Source organism: Amblyraja radiata, chromosome 5, assembly GCF_010909765.2.
Source record: "Amblyraja radiata isolate CabotCenter1 chromosome 5, sAmbRad1.1.pri, whole genome shotgun sequence".
Lineage (NCBI taxonomy): Eukaryota > Metazoa > Chordata > Chondrichthyes > Rajiformes > Rajidae > Amblyraja > Amblyraja radiata.
Window position 1 is genome coordinate 95,060,083 of NC_045960.1, and position 22,951 is coordinate 95,083,033.

The following is a 22,951-nucleotide window of genomic DNA, read 5'->3' on the forward strand; positions in this document are numbered from 1 at the left end:
GGTCTATAATTGCCTGTTTTCTCTCTCCCGCCTTTCTTAAAAAGTGGGATAACATTAGCTACCCTCCAATCCACAGGAACTGATCCTGAATCTATAGAACATTGGAAAATTGTGGCCAATGCATCCACGATTTCTAGAGCCTCTTCCTTAAGTACCCTGGGATGCAGACCATCAGGCCCTGGGGATTTATCAGCCTTCAGTCCCATCAGTCTACCCAACACCATTTCCTGCCTAATGTGGATTTCCTTCAGCTCCTCCGTCACCCCAGATCCTCTGGCCACTAGTATATCAGGAAGATTGTTTGTGTCCTCTTTTGTGAAGACAGATCCAAAGTACTTGTTCACCTCATCTGCCATTTCCTTGTTCCCCATAATGAATTCACCTTTTTCAGTCTTCAAGGGTCCAACTTTGGTCTTAACTAGTTTTTTCCTCTTCACATACCTAAAGAAGCTTTTACTGTCCTCCTTTATATTCTTGGCTAGCTTACCTTCGTACCTCATCTTTTCTCCCTGTGTTGCCTTTTTAGTTATCTTCTGTTGCTCTTTAAACATTACCCAATCCTCTTGCTTCCCGCTCATCTTTGCTACGTTGTACTTCTTCCCTTTTATTTTTATACTGTCCGTGACGTCCCTTGTCAGCCACGGTCGCCCTTTACTCCCCTTGGAATCTTTCTTCCTCTTTCTCCTCATGGCACTGTTCATTTCTTTCCCCTATAGATTAAATCTGTGACTCGCGAATCCACGACCCCTCCACCCCTCCACCAACAGAAAAGCTTCTCATTCTGTCCACATCCCTCAACATTTGGTACACTTCTATCAAATACCCTCTCTGCATTATTTTCTCCTTTGAAAACAATCCTCGTCTCTGCAATCTATCCTTGTCACTGCAGATACCTCACGTCAGAATTTATTTGCTTAAGAATGTAGAGATACAGTGTGGAAACCGTCCCTTTGTCCCTTTGAGTCCAGAGGAACCATTGATTTCTTGTTTACACTATTTCTACGTTTCCCCACATTCTCAACCACTCCCTTACACATTAGGGGCAATTTAAATAAGCCAATTAACCTACAAACCCGCACATATATGGGAGAAAATCGAAGCATCTGATGAATCATTCTGAACCAAAGCAACTAAAACTGAACACTGGTTCCATCTGACGTTTATTTCCCTTGTCTGCTTCCAGCTATCACCCTCTTGCCTCTATCACCCAAACCAAACTCCATCTCCTTTGTCCCTGCTCAGTCCACCTATTACCAACTGACCTTAATCAGTGAACATTGTAAAAATTCTGCTTTAGAAGGTGAAGGGGTGGACAGGCTAATCTGTTGAGCATGAGCAACTTTGTGTGGGAGGACTCCACCGTCCTGGAGTGAAGACGCTCGTGAGATTTAGTGCCAATTTTAGTGAAAATGCAAATGGATCTCAGAGAGGGCTACATGCAAATGTGCCCAGAGTTTGAATGCTTCTCACTGTCCTTGACAACTGTGGTCTCAACAAAACCCAAAAGCAATTAGCTTGATTGTAATTCTATCTAACAGGCTAAACATTCATTCCACCCACTACTGCTGCACTCTGGCTACAGTTTGGACCATATATAAGGCATATAGCTACAACTTGCCATTTCTACTGCTTAGATGGACTTGAGTGGTCAACACATAGGAATGATAATACCTCCAGGTCACATAATTTTGACTCGGAAATAAAATATTGTTCATCTGTGACTTTAAATATTGGTTGTACTTCCTCCAAACAATGTGGGAGTATCTTCACAATGACAACAATGGGAATGTATAATACACAGGAAATATGCCCTTTAAAGTCTAACAGGAGGCGTGATACATTTTCTTCAAAAGATGAGCCTCTGATGCAAAATATGTCAAATAAACACAAATAGAAATCATTGAAACAACGACTTTTGGTAAACCCAAATAACATTATCTTACCAGGGAAGTGTTTCGCAAATCTTCCAGTAGGATATGAATCATTTTTAATTCATAGAAGTAGACTATTTACTGCTTCTAAGTAATGCTCTGAGCATTAAAGTGTAAAAGGACACCGTTTAAGATTTGAGGGAATGCCAGTTTTTCACGGTGTTTTACCACGTATATTTTCTGTACTAAACTGCATCTGGGATGTTATAAGCACAGTGAGAGCCCAACACTTTTTTTATTTGGATCATAACTAGGAAACTTCACAAAGGATTATTTCAGCCTAGTAGGTGTTGAATCAGAGAAACCATTCGGCAGAAGTCAGAATGTGTTGTACTCTAGTAGTTCCTGCTGAGATTATGTTGCATGTTGAAGAGACAAGACTCACTATTACCAACTCTGCATTTTCCAGCGCCAGTCAGGTTACAAGTTGTAATACAGTACACACATTACTTACTCTCTTGCTGGACAAGAATTGTGTTCAGCATTTTATTTGCTGTTCCCCTCTGCCCACACTGCGCTGCCTCTGATCATTTGAGCTTTGTATGAAGAGAATGCCACATAGATTTTTCCAAGAATTTGATTTCAATTCTAATTCTGGCTTCAATGATGTGGATGCATTGCCAAGGGTTGATTTACAGTATCATGTTTGACAGATGAAATTTCAATTGAAAGGCTGATTTTTTTAGAAACATTTTGTCGAAGTTTTGAAATATAAAGTTACTGACAATGCGGGTGGATTGTGCCAAAACGAGTGAGCGTTTCAAGGCACTGGAACGAGGATAAGGGCATGGGCTACATGAGTAATTTTTTCAATCCACAGTAAAACTTTCCTTTTGATTTCAGAACATATAAAACTGATGGGCATGAAAAGGCCAGCTGATCCATTTCACTGTGTGGGCTGGAGAAACATGTCTAAATATTTCCCTGCCACAAAGATATGTGAGACTAAAAATAACCCTCACATCAAGAACCAGGCCCCATACGGGGGAAAAATCTACAGATTATTTCTCTCTGGTTACTTCAAGTGGCTCTACACAGTCCAGGAGACCATCTGGAGCAAGTTCTTACTTTTTACGCCTTCTCCATGAAACACAGCTTGCCCCAAGTCAGGGAGGTGAGCTCCTTCTTGACTGATTACAGGGGTTGGGATGTCATGTTACAACGGTACAAGTCGTTGATAAGACCACAACTGGAGTACTGTAATAGGAAGGATGTCGCCCTGCTATAAGAAGGATATCAATAAACTGGAAAGGGGGCAACAAAGGATGTTGATGGTCTGGATGGTTTGATCTGGACGGGCTGGGTCTCCTTTCCCTGGTGTTTAGGATGCTGAGGGGTGACTTCATAGAAGTTTACAAAATCACGAGGGGCATAGATAAAGTGAATAGCCACAGTCTATTTCACAGGATAGGGCAGTCTAAAACTAGATCATAGATTTGAGTTTAAACATTGCTATGGCAGCTAAGAAATTTAAATAAAAGTAAAAGAATCTAGAATTTAAAAAATGATATTGGAAATGATAATCACTAGGTGGTTAACATAGAAACATAGAAAATAGGTGCAGGAGTAGAGGCCATTCGGCCCTTCGAGCCTGCACCGCCATTCAATATGATCATGGTTGATCATCCAACTCAGTATCCTGTACCTGCCTTCTCTCCATACCCCCTGATCCCTTTAGCCACAAGGGCCACATCTAACTCCCTCTTAAATATAGCCAATGAACTGGCCTCAACTACCTTCTGTGGCAGAGAATTCCACAGATTCACCACTCTCTGTGTGAAAAATGTTTTTCTCATCTCGGTCCTAAAAGATTTCCCCCTTATCCTTAAACTGTGACCCCTTGTTCTGGATTTCCCCAAAATCGGGAACAATCTTCCTGCATCTAGCCTGTCCAACCCCTTAAGAATTTTGTAAGTTTCTATAAGATCCCCCCTCAATCTTCTAAATTCTAGCGAGTACAAGCCGAGTCTATCCAGCCTTTCTTCATAAGAAAGTCCTGACATCCCAGGAATCAGTCTGGTGAGCCTTCTCTGTACTCCCTCTATGGCAAGAATGTCTTTCCTCAGATTAGGAGACCAAAACTGTACGCAATACTCCAGGTGTGGTCTCACCAAGACCCTGTACAACTGCAGTAGAACCTCCCTGCTCCTATACTCAATCCTTTTGCTAACAAAACAACTGGTTGCACATGGCCTACTAGGAAGGAAATCAGCCCATACCCTGCACATGATTCCAAATCCATCAATCAAAAAAACTGTAACAATGCAGGTACTGAAGACAGCAGGTTAATACTTCATGTCAATGACTTTAAAACAGAAGCAGTTCCAAATTAAGGGCCATTACATGAAACATTAATTCATTTTCTCTCTTCACAGATGTTGCCTGACTTGCTGAATATTTCTGTTTTCATTCCAGGCTCATCAATGTAGTTGATTCGTAATCATACGCTGAAACGGTCTAACAAACTATTCAGTTCAGGAGGTGATGAGAGATGGACAATGAGTGCCAGTTTTGGCAGCAACACTCGCTACAGGTCAAGGTCATAGAATGATAGAGTATAGAAACAGGCCTATTGGCACAACCCATTCATGCCGACCAAGATGCTGCATCTAAGATAGTCCCACCTGCCTGTGATTGCCCCGTGTCCCTTTAAACCTTTCCTATCCATGAACCTGGCCAAGTGCCTTTTAAATGCTATTATTGTATCTACCTCAACTACCTCCTCTGGCAGCTTGTTCCATTTACACCTACGCTCTGAGTGAAGAAATTGACCCTCGGGTTCATATTCAATCTTGCCCCCTCACCAAATCATAAACCCTCTTGTTTTTGATTCCTCTACCCTGGGTAAAATACTCTGTGTTTTCACCCTATTTATACCCCATGATTTTATACACTTCTATAAAATCACCCCTCAGCTTCCTGTGCTCTGAGGAATGAAGTCCTAGCTTGCCCAACCTCTCCCTATATGCTGCATCACAAGATATTACTGAATTGCGAATTGTGACTGGCCATTATGCATACTGCCTGATTATCTCTTGTACTGAATTTACTGAGGCAATGTTGATAATGGACAATATAACCACCATGTTGGATTTTACAGAATAACCAACACCAACATAATACCCCTCCAATAGTGGACTTCCACTGTTACGCCGATGACACCCAGATCTACCTCGGCACCAAATCCCCCCACAACCCCCCCCTCTCCCATATCAACTCCTGTTTGTCAGCTATAAAAACCTGGATGCAACATAACTTCCTCAAACTCAACAGCGATAAGACAGAATTCCTCCTCATAGGCTCCAAAGCCACACTCAGCAAAATCAATCACCCCACTCTCACCATCGACGGCACCACTGTCTCCCCATCTCCCCAGGCCCACAACCTTGGCGTGATCTTTGATTCCACCCTCTCCCTTGAGTCTCACATCCGCCATGTCATTAAAACCTCCTTCTTTCACCTCCGCAACATCGCCAAACTCAGACCCTCTCTCACACCTCCCGCTGCTGAAAGACTCATCCATGCCTTCATCTCCTCCCGACTGGACTATTGCAACTCACTTCTCCTTGGCATCAGCTCCACCTACATCAACCGACTCCAACTGGTCCAGAACGCAGCCGCCCGACTCATCACCCACACCAAATCCTGGCATCACATCACTCCAGTCCTCAAACAACTTCACTGGCTTCCCATCTCCCACCGGATCACCTACAAAATCCTGGTCCTCACCTACAAAGCCCTCCACCATCTGGCCCCCCCATATCTCACGGACCTCCTCTCCCCCTACCAACCCTCACGGTCCCTCAGATCCACATCAGCCGGTCTCCTCTCCATCCACAAGTCCAACCTCTGCAGTTTTGGGGACAGAGCCTTCTCCAGGGCAGCTCCCAGGCTCTGGAACTCCCTCCCCCAACTGATCCGCAATTCCGTGTCCCTCACCATCTTCCAGTCCCGCCTCAAGACCCATCTCTTCACCTCTGCCTATTCTTAGCTCCACGTCCCCCTCCCTTTTCATCTGTGCATTAATTGCCTCATATTGTGTTTTGAATTGAATTCTGTCTTTACTTTGTGTACTAGTCATGTCTCTACTATTTATTTCATTCCCCTTACATGTTTTTCCTCTACCTGCTAAATTTTTTAACAATCTTATATGTTTCAATGAGAACCCCTCTCATCCTTCTAAACTCCAGAGTGTACTAATGTAAACATAGAAACATAGAAAATAGGTGCAGGAGTAGGCCATTCGGCCCTTTGAGCCTGCACCGCCATTCAATATGATCATGGCTGATCATCCAACTCAGTATCCTGTACCTGCCTTCTCTCCATACCCCCTGATCCCTTTAACCACAAGGGCCACATCTAACTCCTTCTTAAATATAGCCAATGAACTGGCCTCAACTTCCTTCTGTGGCAGAGAATTCCACAGATTCACCACTCTCTGTTTAAAAAATGATTTTCTCATCTCGGCCCTAAAAGATTTCCCCCTTATCCTTAAACTGTGACCCCTTGTTCTGGATTTCCCCAAAATCGGGAACAATCTTCCTGCATCTAGCCTGTCCAACCCCTTAAGAATTTTGTAAGTTTCTATAAGATCCCCCCTCAATCTTCTAAATTCTAGCGAGTACAAGCCGAGTCTATCCAGTCTTTCTTCATAAGAAAGTCCTGCCATCCCAGGAATCAGTCTGGTGAACCTTCTCTGTACTCCCTCTATGGCAAGAATGTCTTTCCTCAGATTAGGAGACCAAAACTGTACGCAATACTCCAGGTGTGGTCTCACCAAGACCCTGTACAACTGCAGTAGAACCTCCCTGCTCTTATACTCAAATCCTTTTGCTATGAATGCTAACATACCATTCGCTTTCTTCACTGCCTGCTGCACCTGCATGCCTACTTTCAATGACTGGTGTACCATGACACCCAGGTCTCGTTGCATCTCCCCTTTTCTTAATCGGCCACCATTCAGATAATAGTCTACTAGAAGGATGTACTGCTCCATTCTCTCAGCATATGACAGTCTCGCCATCCCGGGAATTAACCTTGTAAACCTACGCTGCACTCCCTCAATAGCAAGAATGTCCTTCCTCAAATTAGGGGACCAAAACTGCACACAATACTCCAGGTGTGGTCTCACTCGTGCTCTGTACAACTGCAGAAGGACCTCTTTGCTCCTATATTCGATTCCTCTTGTTATAAAGGCCAACATGTCATTCGCTTTCTTCACTGCCTGCTGTACCTGCATGCTTACTTTCATAGACTGATGTACAAGGACCCCCAGGTCCCGTTGTACTTCCCCTTTTCCCAACTTGACACCATTTAGATAGTAATTTGCCTTCCTGCTTTTGCTACCAAAGTGGATAACCTCACATTTATCCGCATTAAACTTCATCTGCCATGCATCTGCCCACTCCCCCAACCTGTCCAAGACACCCTGCATTCTCATAGCATCCTCCTCACAGTTCACACTGCCAGCCAGCTTTGTGTCATCTGCAAACTTGCTAATGTTACTTTGAATCCCTTCATCCAAGTCATTGATGTATATTGTAAATAGCTGCGGTCCCAACACCGAGCCTTGCGGTACCCCACTAGTCACTGCCTGCCATTCTGAAAGGGACCCGTTAATCCCTACTCTTTGTTTCCTGCCTGTCAACCACTTCTCTATCCATGTCAGCACTCTACCCCCAATGTAAAAATGTAATTTTCTGAATATAAAATGTAAAAAATAAACCAGCAACCTCAATATTTTCTTTGGCACATTTCTTATTTAAGGAAAGGAAATAGAGAATATCAAATACTTTATTTATAATTTTGCTCATTAATTCACGATACCATATCTTTATGCAGTTTGGCTTGTATTCAACTCAAATCCCACATCACTTATCCACTGGCCTAGAAAACAAGCTTGATGCATTAGAACTGCTGCCTTCCATGAATTTTGTGGTGAGTTTAAAGTCTTGATGATAAACAGTCTTTTCCTCAGATGACCAATAGCTTTTCTGGCACACTGGAAGCAGTTATGAATATCATCATCAAAGTCTACCTTCACTGAGTGGTGGCACGAGATGTAGGAAAATAAACATGTTTTCAAAGATCTCATCATGGACCTGTATTATAGTGGGGTGAATTATAGTGTTTTACAGCAGGGATAGTTTGGCAGTGAACCCTTTTGTGGATGTTAGATATAAGGTTCATTTCAAATGACAAATTCACAATGACCTGCAGCTCCGCCTCAAAATGTATTTACAAGCAAGCAAAGTTTGTACACTGTACCGCAAAAGCTAAGAATGGAGTGACCTTGGATTTGAAGTGGGTCCAGCACAGACTGAACAGTTTTCCATTCATCCTGTAGGCTACAGGAAATGGCTTTTGACACTTTGGTCTTAAACAGCGAGGGAGCAGAGTATAAAAGTTGGGATATTATCTTGCAGTTGTACACGACAGGCTGCGTACTCTCTCCTCTCCTGTACTCTCTCTACACCAACGACTGCCCCTCCACAGACACCTCTGTCAAGCTTCTCAAGTTTGCGGACGACACAACCCTGATTGGACTGATCCAGGATGGGGAGGAATCTGCCTACAGACAGGAAGTGTCACAGCTGGCGTCCTGGTGCCGTAGCAACAACATAGAGCTCAATGCTCTTAAGACAGAGGAATTGATAGTAGACTTTAGCAGAGCTCCCCCTCCCCCCACCCCACTCACCATCAACAACACCACAGCCACATCTTGGCGGCACGACTCACCCGTTGTCTGTCTGTCTTTTTTTTATTTTTTGTCTGGTTAAATGTAGTGTTGGTGTTTTTTAATACTGGTTTTAAATGTGTATATGTGGGGGGGGGGGGGGGGGGGGGGGGTGAGGGGGAAACTGTTTAAAATCTCTTCCCAGTCCGGGAGACCCGACCTTTTCCCTGTCGGGTCTCCGTTGTCGTTGGGGCCTAGCACCGTGGAGCGGCCTCCAGCCTGAACGACCCGGGGGCTCGGGGGAGACTGCGGAGCTGCGGACTACTCACCATCGTGGGGCTGGCCGGCCTCGGAGCGTGGGGAGCGGTGGTGACTCGCTGCTGCGACTCGACTCCTGGGGCTCGGAAGCTCCAGCAACGCAGCCGCAGGTCCGGTGGACTGGGACATCGGGATCTCGCGGGTCCGGGTGGAGAGACCGCTTCCCGGAGCTCCCGCAACGCGACTTCTCCAGCCCGTGTCGCGGGGTTGGAACGACCCGGAGTGGGACATACATCGCCCGGCGCGGCTTCATGGCCGTGGGACATACAGCGCCCGCCGGGGGCTCCAACATTGTGACTTTTAGACCAGGAGCGGGGCCGTAAATCGCCCGGCACGGCCTAAAATGGCCGTGGGACTTAGCATCGCCCGCCTGGGGCTTCGACATCGGGAGAGAAATGGAGAACAGGGGAGAGAAAAGACTTTGCCTTCCATCACAGTGGGTCCACTGTGATGGATGTTTGTGTGAATTAAATTGTGTGTATGTCTGTAGGAAATTGTCTTTGTTTGTATGGCTGGGGAAACGGAATTTCGTTTGAGCCTCACTGAGGCTCAAATGACAATAAATATTGTATTGTATTGTGGTCTTTTAAGTTCCTGGGAACCACCATCTCCAAGGATCTTAAGTGGGGGGCTACCATCGACTCCACAGTCAAAAAGGCACAACAGAGGATGTGACAGCTGAGGAAGCACAATCTGCCACAGGCAATGATGGTCCAATTCTACACGGCCATCGTAGAGTCTGTTCTCACCTTCTCCATCATGGCCTGGTTTGGCTCAGCCACCAAGCACGACGCCTGGAGGCTGCAGCGAATCGTCCGATCAGCAGAGAAGGTTATTGGCTGCAACCTTCCCTCTATTGATGAACTGTACACTGCAAGGGCCAGGAAGCAAGCGGGCAAGATCATCTCTTCATCTCTGACCCCTCTCACCCTGGCCACAAACTCTTTGAATCATTTCCCTCTGGAAGGCGACTCCGGATTGTCAAAGCTGCCACAGCCAGACATAAAAACAGTTTTTATCCACGAGTAGTTGTTCTACTCAACAGCCAAAAATCTGTAGCCTCCCTTTGACCTGGTATTTTATTGGTTCACATGCTTGATCAATGGTGTTTTATCATTAATGTCTTATTATTATTAATGTTTAGTGTTTTCTGAGTCATTCGTAACTGTCACTGTATGTCATGTTGTTATTGTGGGAGTAGCACCAAGGCAAATTCCTTTTATGTGAATACTTAGCCAATAAATGTACTTACTTACTTACAGTTGGTGAGGCTACACATGGAATATTATGTTTAATTTGCTCACCATGCAGCAGAAAGTTACCATTAAGCTGTAAAGAGCTTGGAGAAGATTTATGAGGATATTGACTCAAGGGCTTGAGCTGTTCTAGAAAGTTAGATTGAATGGGATAATATTGAGATAATAAAAATGATGAGGGGAATGTGTACAGGGTAGGGGAATCAAGAACTGGAGTGGATAGATTTAAGGCGAGAAGGGGAAAGATTTAGAAGGAACCAAACCAGAAACATTTTCACAGTGGTTATATGGATCGAGCAGCCAGAGGAAGTTGAGGCCAGCACAATAACAGCAGTTAAATGAAATTTGGATGGTTGCACAGTTAGGAAAGGTTTCGAGGGATATGGGTCAAACACTGGCAAATGGGTCTAGCATGTTGTACCACTCTATGACTTTACTGAAGCAATGTTGATAAATTGATCCATCTTCTGTTTTACAGGATCATCAACATCAACATAATACCCCTCCAAACAGTCTGCTTTGCCAAGTAAAGGGATAAGCAAACAATATTATAAGGTATTCCTGGAAAAATACCATAGCAGGGATGACAGTGGAACAACAATGGCAGGTATTTCTGGGAATAATACAGAAGGTGCAGGATCAGTTCATTCCAAAGAGGAAGAAAGATTCCAAGGGGTGTAAGGGGCGACCGTGGCTGACAAGGGACGTCAGGGACAGTATAAAAATAAAAGAGAAGAAGTACAACATGGCAAATGTGAGGATTAAGATGATTAAACCACCATCATTGCGAGGGGCCGAGTGATTGTAGTCACCGACCTTATGATGGGCCGAGTAGCTGGAATCACCAACCTTGTGATTCGAACAAACAGTCAGACCTTCAGAGCTGTTGATAACATTGTAGAATAACAAGATGAGGTAAGGAATGTAGCTGACAACACAGAAGCTATTCTTTAGGTCAAAGGCAATTAAGTAGGTTAGGCCAACAGATACTGCGCATGCTTAAAAGGTTAAATGGATATTAACTTTACGCCCCTCATGACAAATAACCTAATTTAAATGTACATGCGATGTATGATGTGGGAGGAGAGGGAATGATTGATGACGCACGGAGGGGAGGGTTGGAAGATTGTGAACCTCGGTACCCTGATTGGAAGGGGTCAGAAGGGGAGGCGTCCGATCAATAAAGACTGTATACTGAATTGTATAAAAATAGACGTTTTTCCTTAGCTCGGGGTGTCTCAACTTGGAGAGGCACCCGATTCTGCAGACTCGCAAATAAAGCATTTCTTGTTTCCACGATTTAGTCTCTGAGTAGTGATTGTGAGCACAAACAATATATCTCACAAGTTGGGGGCTCGTCCGGGATCGCCACTCTGGCCGCTTGACAGAGGCACGAAAGGAAGGGAAGGTGCACCCTGCTGATTTCAGCAGTCTCTGATCTCCTTGCTTGCCGTCAGCGGTTTGAGCGAGTGATATTCGGACAAGAGACTGGAAACAAGAGGGAATCCGGTGAAAGGGATCAATCAATCGAGCAATTTCTGTGCACAGGACTCGGGTAAGAATATTGACTATTAAGTATTACTCGGGCGATTGGGTTCTGTTGGACGGGAAAAGGTCTGACAGGGATGGGTAACCGGAGCGGGCAAAGTAAGGGCCCGGGGGAAAAAGGCTCAAACTGGTGAAGAGCCGCACATTCCGCCTGATAGTCCATTGGGGCGGATGTTGCACGGATGGGGTGAGGGGGGGGGGGGGGGGGGTGAGGTGTGCGGCTGGCTTATTGAGACATCCGAAGAGTTGTCGGATTGAGAAATAAGTGGCGTTGGAACCCAACCCAAAGAACCCCCGTGGTCAGGGCATCTGCTCCTCCCGTGAGGGGGGGCGAGAACCAGGGACCCCAAACTTTCAAAGAAGAGAAAGAGGAAGGGGTGAATGGAGGGACCAAGGTTGGGGTCCCCCGGGAAATAAAGAACAAGGATCAGGGGGATGGCGCATTGGGCCATCCCGGTGTTAACATTGTCACAAAGAAGGACACTTTAAAAGAGAATGTCCAAAGATAAGGCATGAAGTACAATCGTACACACTGATGGAGGAATAGGGGGGTCAGGGGTTCCCCTCCTTGGGGTGTGTAGGAAATACACGGGAACCCTTGGTAAATTTAAAATGAGGTCCCCAAGGAGAAGACACGGTATTTATGGTGGACTCAGGGGCGGAAAGATCAAGTGTACCCAGGATACCGGAGGGAATGGGATTAGGGGAAAAGCAAGTCAAAATCTCTGGAGTAGGGGGAAAGGTAATGACAGCTCCCGAGATAGAAGGAGTAATGGTAAGATATGAAAATCGAGAGGCCATGGAAGACTTAATCCTGGTGCCCCAGGCAGGAATAAATCTGATGGGAAGGGACTTACAAGTTCAATTAGGAATGGGCACAGCTCCCGTAGGTGGACAGATTATAGTACAACTATATAAATTGACGACCGAAGATGAAGAAAGAATAGTCTCACAGGTGTGGGCAAGAGAGGGAAATAGGGGAGGGCTAAGAATACCACCTCTGAGGATAGCCTTGCGAGAAGGAAGTGAAGTAGTACAAGTAAGACAGTATCCGATTTCAATGGAAGGAAGGAAAGGGCTGCAACCAATTATAGAAAACTTATTGAAGGATGGAGTATTGGAGAGTTGTATGTCCCCCTACAACACGCCAATACTCCCTGTAAGAAAGACTGACGGAACGTTCCGACTGGTCCAGGACCTAAGAGAATTGAATAGGGTAGTTAGGGCTCGACACCCGGTAGTCCCAAATCCTTATACCATAATGGGACGTATACCCCCTAACCATAGGTGGTTCAGTGTGGTAGATCTGAAAGACGCCTTTTGGAGCTGCCCCCTGGCTGAGGAAAGTAGAGACCTCTTTGCATTCGAGTGGGAAAACCCAGACACACTGAGGAAGCAACAGTATCGATGGACTGTGCTCCCTCAGGGATTTACTGAATCCCCGAACCTGTGCGGGCAAATATTAGAACAAGTATTAGAGGATATTCCCAGGACCTATGGGACACAATTATTGCAGTACGTAGATGAGTTGTTACTCTCAGGCGGAGAAGAAGAGCCAGTAAGGGATGCAACCATAACCCTCTTAAACTTTTTAGGGGAAAAGGGATTGAGAGTGTCCAAAAATAAACTACAATTTGTAGAACAGGAGGTTAAATATCTAGGACACCTGATTAGTGACGGGAAAAGGAGAATAAACCCCGAAAGAATAGCTGGGATCACCGGGCTGCCGATGCCAAGGAACAAAAAAGAAATCAGGAAGTTTCTCGGGTTAATTGGATACTGTAGATTATGGATAGACAATTACACCCGACAAGTCAAGTTCTTGTATGATAGATTGTGTGAGGAGACTGATAAAGTACAATGGGATTCTGAGGACGAACAGAGATTTGGAGAAATAAAGAATAGCCTGATCACCGCACCGGTACTGACCCTCCCGTCCATCGATCAACCATTCCATCTCTTTGTTAATGCGGAGAATGGAATTGCGTTGGGGGTACTGACACAAAAGAGAGGAGGGAAGCGACAGCCAGTCGCATTCCTTTCTAAACTCTTGGATCCGGTATCACGAGGGTGGCCTGTATGTATTCAAGCGGTCGCAGCAACAGCAATATTAGTCGAAGAAGGTAGAAAATTGACATTTGGAGGTGACCTGGTAGTATCTACTCCCCACAAGGTCCGGACAATACTAACTCAGAAGTCCAACCGGTGGTTGACTGACTCCAGGATCCTAAAGTACGAAGTGACACTTATGGAAAAAGACGATTTGACCATTCTGACCGATAAGAATTTAAACCATCCCAGTTTTTATACTCGGCGGACGACGAGCAGGAAGGGCAGAGACCAGAACACTGCTGTAGCGAAGTTATAGAACTACAGACCAAGAGCAGGGAGGATTTGGAGGAGCAGCCTCTGGTAGAGGGAGAAAGGTGGTTTATAGACGGTTCTTCCCGCTGTATAAATGGAAAAAGATATAGTGGGTATGCCATAATAGGCGGAGAAGGATTTGAAGGAGTGGAGGCGGGCAGGTTGCCAGGTAGTTGGTCAGCTCAGTCATGTGAATTGTATGCCTTAATACGGGCGTTAGAATTGTTGGAGGGGAAGGAAGGAACGGTGTACACCGACTCCAAATATGCATTTGGAGTAGTGCACACATTTGGGAGAATATGGAAAGAAAGGGGGATGATTACAGCAGGAGGAAAGGAGTTGGCACATGAGCAATTAATTGAGAAGGCGCTGGAAGCATTACATTTGCCAGAAAGGATAGCGGTGGTCCATGTGGCGGGACACCAAAAGGGGAACTCATTAGAAGCAAGGGGAAATGAAGCGGCAGACGGAGCCGCCAAAAAGGCAGCGACAGAAGGAACAGTGAGGATGTTGTCTTTAATACCATTAAGGTAAGGAGTAGGAAAGATACCTGTATTCTCACAGGAGGAGGAGGATAAAATGAATGAGTTAGGGGCTCGGCGTTCCACTGACGGGAGGTGGTGGACGCCGGATGGGAAACAAATGTTAACCAAAGGATTAACTCGGGATTTGATGACACAACTGCACTCCCAGTCACATTGGGGAGCGCAGGCCCTGTGTGACACACTACTATGGACCTACGCTTGCCGAGGTATCTATACTTTGGCTAAGCAGACAGTCTCCGGTTGTGTGTTATGTCAGAGGGTTAACAAGAAGGTAATGAGAGCTGTCCCTGGTGGAGGGCAACAATTGGCTATACGACCCTTCCAGAGAATACAGGTAGATTTCACGGAACTTCCAAGAATACAAAGGTGGAAGTACCTCCTAGTAGTTGTAGACCATTTCACCAGGTGGGTGGAAGCATTTCCCACGATAAATGCCACCGCTCAGGCAGTAACCCGGATATTATTAGAACAAATCATTCCCCGATACGGGGTCATCGAATCCATAGATTCCGACCGAGGAACACATTTTGCCTCTAAGGTTCACCTGTTGGTTTGCAGTACCTTGGGAATAAATTGGAAATTGCATACACCCTGGCACCCCCAGAGTTCTGGGCGAGTGGAAAGGATGAATGCAACCCTTAAAACACAGATAACTAAGTTAATGGAGGAAACCAGACTACCCTGGACTAAGTGTTTACCAATTGCATTATTAAGAATACGAACGGCACCCTGTAAAGATATTGTGGTGTCTCCCTACGAAATGTTGTTTGGGCTGCCCTATCTTGGTAAAGGTAGAGGGCACGCCGACCTTCGAAGGCAGCGATGTGTTCCTGAGGAACTATTTACTGGCAGTGTCTCGTTCCCTTGCAGAATTAAAAATAAAAGGACTGTTGGCACAAAGTCCACCACTCGAGTTTCCAATACACGCTATAAAGGCCGGTGACTGGGTACTGATTAAAAGTTGGAAGGAGGAGAAACTGCAGCCCCGGTGGACTGGCCCATACCTGGCATTGCTGACAACGGAGACAGCAGTACGAACAAAAGAAAAAGGGTGGACACATGCGACCCGGGTTAAAGGACCCGTTGACCCGCCGTCAGTTCCTGAGAAAGACGATCAGTGGACGGTAAAACCAGGGAATAAGCCCCTGGCATTAACTTTCAGTAAGAAATAAGTGTATGAAACTAACAGCATGAAAGGAGCAGTTGTAGTATTACTAACTATGTATGTAACCATTATAAGAAGTGTTAATAACTGTGATAAGTGCTACCATCCTATCAGATATGGAGGGCGAACAACCAGATCATTTACCTATTATTCCCATGTAAGTGATGATTGCTACGACCTAAGGACTAGAGCTGTTTGTCCGGACGAGGGGAGGGGGTATTATGTAGTAGAAAATAAGGGACATGTAGGAAGTGTTGGGCACATTACCTGCCCAAAAGGGGAGAAATGGGTCTGCATGACCAAGAGAGGACAGTTAGGCATCCCTTCCCGAGCCAGGGAGGAAACATTAGACAAAATTAAGGAGGTAGTGACAGGGAAGTTAGCAGAAGCAGTAATCAACAAACCTCCCCCACCTTCCCAGCCCCAACTGCACCAGACTATGTATGATGAAATAAAGCAGCAAATTGAGATCCCCGAAGTGGGGAGAAACCTGTTTGTGGACTTGGCCCTCCGGATAGCCAGAACCCTGAATGTGACTAACTGTTGGGTTTGTGGAGGACCGCTGATGAGCTCACGGTGGCCATGGAGAGGATCTATCATTGAGGTATGGAACCTGATAAAGTGGAATTTGACGGTGGGAAGAGATCGAAGTCCCCAGGAATGGGTCCTGACACACACCCCGGTTGGAACTGAGTGTATCGCCAGGCCCTGGGCAAAGGATGCCATCCTAGTAGGCAGCAGCCCCTGCCAGCGCATCATCACCCAGTGGCCAAATCAATCCCGAGTGTGGTGGCCAGAGGAACCTCAATGTTATCCCACTGTGAAGGATGAAGGAAACTGTACTATCTAGGATGAAGACTGATGGAAGCGAATCGACTGGATTATGGAATTGCACCGGGAACAACCCTTACCAGGGAATCCCAGTGTTGCAGGACATATGGGACAATGTTACCTCTAGTGGACCGGCCCCTGAAGGACTGCTATGGATATGCGGACACAAGGCATACTCGGTATTACCAGAAAAATGGAGTGGGACTTGTTTAATTGGACTGGTACAACCAGGGTTTTTTCTGTTGACCACTGAGGAGGGGCGGTCGCTAGGAACACCCATCTTTGACGATCTACACCGAACGAAGAGAGGAATGGACATCGGAAAATGGAAAATGATGAGTGGCCACCTGCAAGAATCATCTCATATTATGGACCAGCCACTTGGGCACAGGACGGATCCTGGGGCTACCGGACCCCAGTGTATATGTTAAATCGGATCATAAGACTACAGGCAGTGCTGGAAGTAATTACTAACCAGACTGCATCTGCACTAGAGATGTTGGCAAAGCAGCAGACACAGATGAGAACAGCTGTTTGGCCTTAGACTACTTACTAGCCGAAGAGGGAGGAGTATGCGGAAAATTCAACCTCTCTAATTGCTGCCTAAACATAGATGACAACGGACAAGCAGTAATGGATATATCAGAAGGAATCAGAAAAATAGCACATGTCCCGGTACAGAGATGGAACACAATCATGGGAGCAGGATGGTGGGATTACATCTTAGGAGGAGCCTGGTGGAAAGCAGTGGGACTGGTGATTTTATGGGCATTAGCTGCATTGATCATTATCCCCTGTTGTATACCATGTCTCAGGGTTCTTATAACTAGAAGTATAAGCCAAATGCAGGCAGTTGTAGTCCCCATGGGGGAGAAAGGGGGCGTCCAGAAGATAATGATAATGAGGCCGAGAGAGGACCCAGAGGAAAGAGAGATAAAAATAATGTTATTAGCTTTGGAACAGCAGGAAGTCTAGGAATGGGGTTTAATACAGGATGCGTAGCAAAAGAAAAAGGGAGGATTGTGAGGGATAAGATGATTAAACCACCATCATTGCGAGGGGCCGAGTGATTTTAGTCACCGACCTTGTGATGGGCCGAGTAGCTGGAATCACCAACCTTGTGATTCGAACAAACAGTCAGACCTTCAGAGCTGTTGATAACATTGTAGAATAACAAGATGAGGTAAGGAATGTAGCTGACAACACAGAAGCTATTCTTTAGGTCAAAGGCAATTAAGTAGGTTAGGCCAACAGATACTGCGCATGCTTAAAAGGTTAAATGGATATTAACTTTACGCCTCTCATGACAAAGAACCTAATTTAAATGTACATGCGATGTATGATGTGGGAGGAGAGGGAATGATTGATGACGCACGGAGGGGAGGGTTGGAAGATTGTGAACCTCAGTACCCTGATTGGAAGGGGTCAGAAGGGGAGGCGTCCGATCAATAAAGACTGTATACTGAATTGAATAAAAATAGACGTTTTTCCTTAGCTCGGTGTGTCTCACCTTGGAGAGGCACCCGATTCTGCAGACTCGCAAATAAAGCATTTCTTGTTTCCACGATTTAGTCTCTGAGTAGTGATTGTGAGCACAAACAATATATCTCACAGCAAAGATGAGTGGGAAGCCAGAGGATTGGGTAATGTTTAAAGAGCAACAGAAGATAACTAAAAAGGCAATATGGGGAAAAGGATGAGGTACGAAGGTAAGCTAGTCAAGAACATAAAGGAGGATAGTAAAAGCTTCTTTAGATATGTGAAGAGGAAAAAATTAGTTAAGACCAAAGTTGGACCCTTGAAGACTGAAAAGGATGAATTTATTATGGGGAACAAAGAATTGGCAGATGAGTTGAACAGACAATCCGTCTTCACTAAGGACAACACAAACAATCTTCCTGGTGTACTAGCCAGAGGATCTGGGGTGACGGAGGAACTGAAGGAAATCCACATTAGGCAGAAAATAGTGTTGGGTAGACTGATGGGACTGAAGGCTGATAAATCCCCAGAGCCTGATGGTATGCATCCCAGGGTACTTAAATGTGAGGTTATCCACTTTGGTAGCAAAAACAGGATTTTATTGAAACCTATAAGATTATTAAGGGTTTGGACTCGCTAGAGGCAGGAAACATGTTCTCGATGTTGGGGAAGTCCTAGAACCAGGGGCCACAGTATAAGAATAAGGGGTAAGCCATTTAAAATGGGATGAGGAAACACTTTTTCCACACAGAGAGTTGTGAGTGTGGAATTCTCTGCCTCAGAGGGTAGTGGAGGCCAGTTCTGTGGATACTTTTAAGAGAGAGCTAGATAGAGCTCTTGAAGATAGCGGAGTCAAGGAGATATGTGGAGAAGGCAGGAACGGGGTGCTGATTGGGGATGATCAGCCATGATCACATTGAACGGCGGTGCTGGCTTGAAGGGCCGAATGGCCTACTCCTGCACCTATTGTCTTTTGTCTGTAATGTTTGGATGGCTCAAAAATAATTTATTTGATTGCTACCTCAATCAAACCCTCAACTCAATTAATAATAATTTGCAATGGGAAAAAGTAATCTAATAATAAAAGAGAACATATCTTTGGAAATTATATCTGGAGTGTATTTGCTGGAATATCTTTACAATTATTGAATTTAGAAGGGAAGTGACCCTATCTGATTCGATTTCCTCAACATAAAAAGTCGAAATTACTTGGAAATATTACTATATTTACAGTATCTTAAGTCTGCTGAAATCTGACTGAAGGCAGAAATCTGCAACTTCTGCTAACTGACTCTGCAGCTAATGAAATTCAGAAATAACAAAAATAGTTTATGAAATATAATTTTCTGAATAAAAATGTATTAAAAAACCCAGCAGTTTCCATATGTTCTTTCCCAGGTTTCTCATTTAAAAAAAGGAAGCAGAGAATATCAAATAATTTATTTATAATTTTACCTATTTAATTCACAAGATATCATATCCTTATGCAATTTGGCTTTTATTCAACTCAAATACCACATCATATTTTCTCTGGCCTAGAAAACCAGCTAGCTGCATTAGAACGTCAAGGCACCTATACACCACCTTCTCAGGGCAACTAGTGATAGGCAGTAAATGGATGCTTTGCTACTAATACCCAGGAATGTAAAAAGAAAACACAATCACAACTTTACTGATTCTTGCTTTTTATTTCCAGAATTTTTGAAGCAAAAATGCAGTAATTTATCGGTCCAACAATGAACATTGATAATGAAAATATCGTACAAATTATTTCATTTATGCTAGTCAGTTTCTGGTAGGCTCGATGTCTCCAGATTTTATATGTACCTGAAACTTGAATTTATAAAGATGGTTGTTCATAAAGATGGATGTAGTTTGAATTCTAAACTAAGATGTTTGGACTTAAAACAAATTATTCGCCTATCGTCTGTGAAAAGGCTTAAGGTAAATAAATCTTCATTCTGCTTAACTTAGTTAAATTATAGACTAGTGTTTACTGTTCAGTAATTAAGCTGATATAATGCAGTCTTTTCTCTGAAGCAAGTCCTTTGGCAGCTGTTTCATGTATCAAGGATTAGTATGCAAAATCATGATGCACATACATTTAATCCTGAAATAGTAATAAAATAACACAATAAAATGAAATCTAAGCAGAGCCATATTTTGAGATTTATATTTAATAATATGGAAAATAAATTATCTACAAAATGAAGTTGACACATTGAGAAAAACAGCTAAATAAAGCCTGGCGAAAAGAAGAGTTTTGTACAATCCTGAATAAAGCATACTAAGAAGTACTTTTGAACTGCGGTCCCTTTTGACGTAAGTCCCTGCAAGTCAATTAATAATAATTTGCAATGGGAAAAAGTAATCTAATAATAAAAGAGAACATATCTTTGGAAATTATATCTGGAGTGTATTCGCTGGAATATCTTTACAATTATTGAATTTAGAAGGGAAGTGACCCTATCTGATTCGATTTCCTCAACATAAAAAGTAGTGTCACAAAAATGAATTGCCAATTGATTTTATCAAAGTAATAAGATGTGCTAATAGATCAACGCATGCTATTAATGTTCAATAATAGGTGCTACAATTTCTGAACTTTCTACCTCTGAGCGCTGTGTTAAATAACAAATACAAATGATGTAAATGAAACAGAAGATTAGAATGAAGACCAACACCATATATGTAGTTATTGATTTCTTCTAAACTAATGATATCTCTCACATTGCCAACAGTATGAAAAGATGATTGATGATATGTAGGTGTTCTGGTGTAAATTTCCTGAGACTTTTCAAAGAGTAAAATCAACTATAAACATATTCCAAAAATCATATGTACGATGGGATGATAATGCTTCAATAGTTTGGTCCTTTTCTAAATGGATCTCTTCCTACTAGTGTTTCATAACATAGAGATGGCTGACAGGTTCCAGGTGGACCTGGATGTCCTGTTCTCCCTGTTTTTCCAGGAGCTCCATCATTTCCAGGTAAACCTGACCTTCCAGGGTACCCTTCATTACTCATTCCTGGCAAGCCTGGAGATCCTGAATGGAAAGAAAATTCAGAACAATTATGATTAAAACTTTATATATTTTCATTCTTGCTTTTGTATTGTTAAAATGTATAATGTTAAAAAGATGGAACATAATCTTCATGATGTTTGTAAAGGCTTACTGTCCAAAAACTGATTGTTAGCTTGCCTAAATAACTATCAGTGAATACACTTCACAAGTACTTCCCTATCTTTGAGAATCCACAGAATTGTGAAATGCTCAATAAAAAAGCTTTTTTTCCCCTTTTCCTATAAGCAGAATGATATTAAATGGCAGAATGATGTTAATTGCACTGATGGTTGTACCCATTATCCTTTATCTGTGCACTGTGAACAGCTTGTTTGTATTCATGTATAGTCTTTTTTTTACTGGATAGAAAGCAAGCAAAAGCTTTTCACTGTACCTCGATACACATGATAATAATAAACTAAGCTAAACTAAACTGGTAAGGTTCAATATTCCAAATGGGGCAATTCAGGTCATTATTGGGCTTCTGCCCCCTCCGATCGGCAAAAGTGTGGAAACAGCAATACTTCAGAGCTTCTTCAGCTGTATGTCTTACATCTTGCCTTAGTACTGTTAAAATTATTAAATATTCTCGGGGTATTGCAGCAATGGTTGTGACTAGACTAGTAGCAACAAATGGATTATTGATCTGGAATTAAAAAGCATTTAAAAACTGATAATGAGAAAGTAACCAAACTGTGTTACAATAAAAGAAAACATCTCGCTGATGAATAGCATGGCAGCATTGTGAGCACAAAATACCGTATATTTTTATAAAACAGCCCCCCCAAAAATGTTTACACTTAACATGAATTTGCACAAACCTTTGGAAGAACTAGAAATAGAAAACAGCTTGTAGGTTCAAATTTAACTTTGTTTTTGAAATATATGTTGCTCACAGATTTGAAAAATTAAGTTTAATTGCACTTTCTTCTCTCTAATAGAAAAGCTGGTGTTAATTTCTAGATTTTTTTTTAAAATCTCGTGATCTATTTTAAAAATATATAATTATACCATTAATATATCACAGTACCTGGTATTCCTGGTGGGCCATGATGTCCAGAGTCTCCCACTCCCCTCTCACCTTTCTCACCAGGGAATCCTGCAAACAGCATTTGTTGACAACATCAATACCGATGGTGTAAAAAGATAACATTTAAGATGTAGCTCCTAATACATCCTTGAAACAGAGTGGCACCATTACACCTCGAATAAAGCAATGAATACTACATTGAAAAAAATGGTGATGGTTACACAGAATCACAAAATTGTCAAAACATGGAGGTCATTTAACTATCAAATTCATGCCAGGTCCTAAAATAGTAATTCTACTTGTTCCTTCCCAGTTTCTCCTCCATACTCCCACAAATTATTCTTTCTCCAGTGCTGAACCAAGTTTGCATATTGTGATTAATTCTTCTTCAACAACCTCCACTGAAACATTCTGAAGTATCTTTTCTTCAATTTCAATGCATATCCTTTCAGTTTTATGGTGACCAGAATTAGTTGTAATGTCCCAACTGTCGACTAGCTATCATTTCTAAAATGTTTGCATGCTCTGTTTTTGTTCATGAAGTCCAGGAATCTATTTGGTCTACGAACTCCTCTTTCAACATATCCTGCAACTTTCAAAGATCGACACATTTGGCAGACAGCTGCAGGAAGTGTGGGTATAGGTTTGAGCCCAAATTACAGGCATCCCAAAGGCATGGGATTTACTTTACCATTGCTTTACTTTGCTTTGTGGATGATAATTAAAAATACAAATTCTACC

The 22,951-nt window shown here is 43.4% G+C and overlaps 1 protein-coding gene across 1 annotated transcript in view; it reads right to left on the reverse strand.

The window, feature by feature from the left end:
* Nucleotides 1-19,755: 19,755 nt before the first annotated feature.
* col21a1 (collagen type XXI alpha 1 chain) overlaps nt 19,756-22,951 on the reverse strand; it is a 130,483-nt gene continuing 127,287 nt past the window's right edge. The window contains 2 exon segments of the mRNA XM_033021850.1: nt 19,756-21,162; nt 22,211-22,279. Coding sequence (XP_032877741.1) covers nt 20,975-21,162; nt 22,211-22,279 — 257 coding nt within the window. The 3' untranslated portion in view covers nt 19,756-20,974.